Raw genomic sequence first — 2,597 nt, forward strand, 5'->3', positions numbered from 1 at the left:
ATATGTTCTTTATGTTGTCCAAAGTCACCCAGCTTGTAAGTGGTAGAGCCAGGACTGAAACCAGAATCTGGCGCTCTACACTCTCCACACCGCCGCTGAACTGGGGTTATTCTGCTTTCCTTCTTTTCTCATTACCACACAGAGTCCACCAAAGAACCCAGCATGAGAAAGGCCATGCTTTCTCTTTCTTTTACGTACTATATTTGCCTCCTCTCCACCACAGAGTACCTCGTAAGGTGCTCAGCAAACGCGCCTGCCTGGAGGCAACACTGTCTTCTTGCTGCCACCGATGGGGCTGGGATAAGAAGCACGGTGGTGCTGGGAGGTGGATCGTGCCGCTGTGGCTGCTAGGTGATGGGGAAGGACTCTTGTGTCTGTGCCTTGACTCGAAGGCATTTTCCATTTCCTAGTCCCCTCCCGCTCTCCATCCCTCACCTCTTGCCCCTCGACTTCAGCTCAGGCCCCTCGGGGAGCGTCCCTTGCTACGGGGCTGACAGCACTTGGGGGCGCGGGGTCCCTGTTTTCCGCGCTCTTGCCCATCTGTACGCAGAGCCTCGTTCCGGGGCGCCTGGAGCCCAGCGGGCATTGACGTCAAGCGGCGGCGAAGCGCTGCCTACAGACGGTTGACCCAGACCCTCCTCCACACCCCCTTCCTTCATCGCCCCCTCCTTCTTCCCTGCGCCCAGGCTCAGGCTCGCTATAAAAGGCGGGAGCGCGGGTTGCCCCCGTAGCGCCGGATTTCAGCACCATGGAGAGCCCCCGCCTGCGGCTGCTGCCCTTCCTGGGTGCCGCCCTGCTGTTGCTGCTACCTCTGCTGGGCACCCTAGCCCAGGAGGGCGCCGAGCTCCAGCCGCGAGCCCTGGACATCTACTCCGCCGTGGAGGATGCCTCCCATGAGAAGGAGCTGGTCTGTATCCCCCCCGCCCCAGACTCCCCTGGGCTGCCGCGAGGTTCCTTCCTTTGTGCGCGTCCTTCCTCTCTCCCTGCCTCCCCACCCCCATTCCTAAGTCAGGGCCCGGGGAGGTGGGCGCAGATTCCCGGCTCCCGCTGTTACCCGAAGAACGTCTTGAGCCCACGGGCTCCAGACAGTCTGTAGAGCGAATCCCTGATCCCGGCTCCTCGGAGCAACAGGAGTCTCCGAGGCTCCTGGACCTGCGGTCAGTTCGTGGGACAGCGCTCGCTAAGTTTCCACCCCTTGAACATCCCTCTTTGTGGAGTCCAGCGGAGGAGTGTGTGTGGCTCCGGGGTTCCTTATAACTAGGGCTGGAAGAGAGCACCGGGGCTGGGCGCACAGCCAAGGCGGCAACTTGGGGCTCTGCGGGCGGTGTGTTGCAGATCGAAGCACTGCAGGAAGTTCTGAAGAAGCTCAAGAGTAAACGTATTCCGATTTATGAGAAGAAGTATGGCCAAGTCCCCATGGTAAGGCTTTGGGGTTGCCCCTCCCCATGCTTTTCCAAGAGGAAATACACCACCTGGAGTCTTTTACACAACCTTCTCTCCAGGATGTGGCAAATAATTCAGATAATGGGTTTGCAGAATTCTGTGGGCTCCCCTTTGTTTCCACCGTCAGCCCTTGCCCCTTGGTCTCTAAGGTTAAAGAGTAGATCAACCATTTCGGAGGATTGAACAGTTTGTGCCAGGAATCAGCCCTTGGGTTTCTGTGGAAAGCAGTATTTCCTAAAAATGTGTTCTTTTCACCTCACAAAGAATTCTCTGAGTTGGAAGAGCCCTTAAATCCAGTCAGTGCTTGTTCCTCTAATTTTCTTCCTGCCTTCTGGACCACTGCCAGGTTTTTAAAAATCTAAGTTCTAGGGTCAAAAATCTTGATTCAGGTCTGGTCACCTTCCTTGAAGAGCGCGCGTGCACACACACACACACACACACACACATTTTGATCTTCTTGGAGTGAGGAGGGTACACGGAGCAGGGGGTGTGAGAATGTCTGTCTATTGTTTATCTCTTAGATAAAAAGGTCTTGTTGATTTTTTTTTTCTTTTGGATGAGCAATTAAAGGAGCCAGGAAGTGTAGCTTCCCCACAAAAGGTAGAAGAAAGTAAGAGAGGTTCAATAATTTAAATTTCTTTCTTTTTATGTTCTCTCGCTGAAATTATAAGCACAAGGCTCTCCTCGTTTCAGGCCTGACTGTACTTAGACCCATGGTAGGGTTCATCTGTCTCTCCCATGAGGCAGACTTTGTGTTGATGGGGAGACGTGCCTGTTGGGAGCATGGGCATGCGTGTGCAGGGTGACTACACATTGTATTGTTCGCAGTGTGACGCGGGAGAGCAGTGCGCCGTGCGAAAAGGAGCTAGGATCGGGAAGCTGTGCGACTGTCCCCGAGGAACCTCCTGCAATTCCTTCCTCCTGAAGTGCTTATGAGGCGTCCACCCTTCTCCATAAGTCCCCCTGCCCCCACTTTCCCCAGAGGACCACACCTTCATCCCCGGAGTTTGGCTTTAGCAGCAAAGTTTGCATCTCCCTCTGAGGAAAAGGGGGCTCTTTTCCTGCTGTTTCCAAATAAAAGAACACATTAGGTGTTACTGTGTGAAGGGTAATGCCTTGTATGGTGTTGATACGTGTGCAAAGTACTCTATTCT

The 2,597-nt window shown here is 54.3% G+C and overlaps 1 protein-coding gene across 1 annotated transcript; it reads left to right on the forward strand.

Annotated features, from left to right (window-relative positions):
- Window positions 1-748: 748 nt before the first annotated feature.
- On the forward strand, window positions 749-2,379 carry CARTPT (CART prepropeptide; the record flags this gene model as incomplete). Its single annotated transcript, XM_079916305.1, has 3 exons — window positions 749-907; window positions 1,336-1,419; window positions 2,272-2,379. The coding sequence occupies 3 exons, from the start codon at window positions 749-751 to the stop codon at window positions 2,377-2,379; spliced, it is 351 nt and encodes a 116-aa protein (XP_079772431.1).
- Between the last annotated feature and the right edge of the window lie 218 nt (window positions 2,380-2,597).

Source organism: Stenella coeruleoalba (genome assembly GCF_951394435.1).
Source record: "Stenella coeruleoalba genome assembly, chromosome: 3".
In the NCBI taxonomy this organism is placed as follows: domain Eukaryota; kingdom Metazoa; phylum Chordata; class Mammalia; order Artiodactyla; family Delphinidae; genus Stenella; species Stenella coeruleoalba.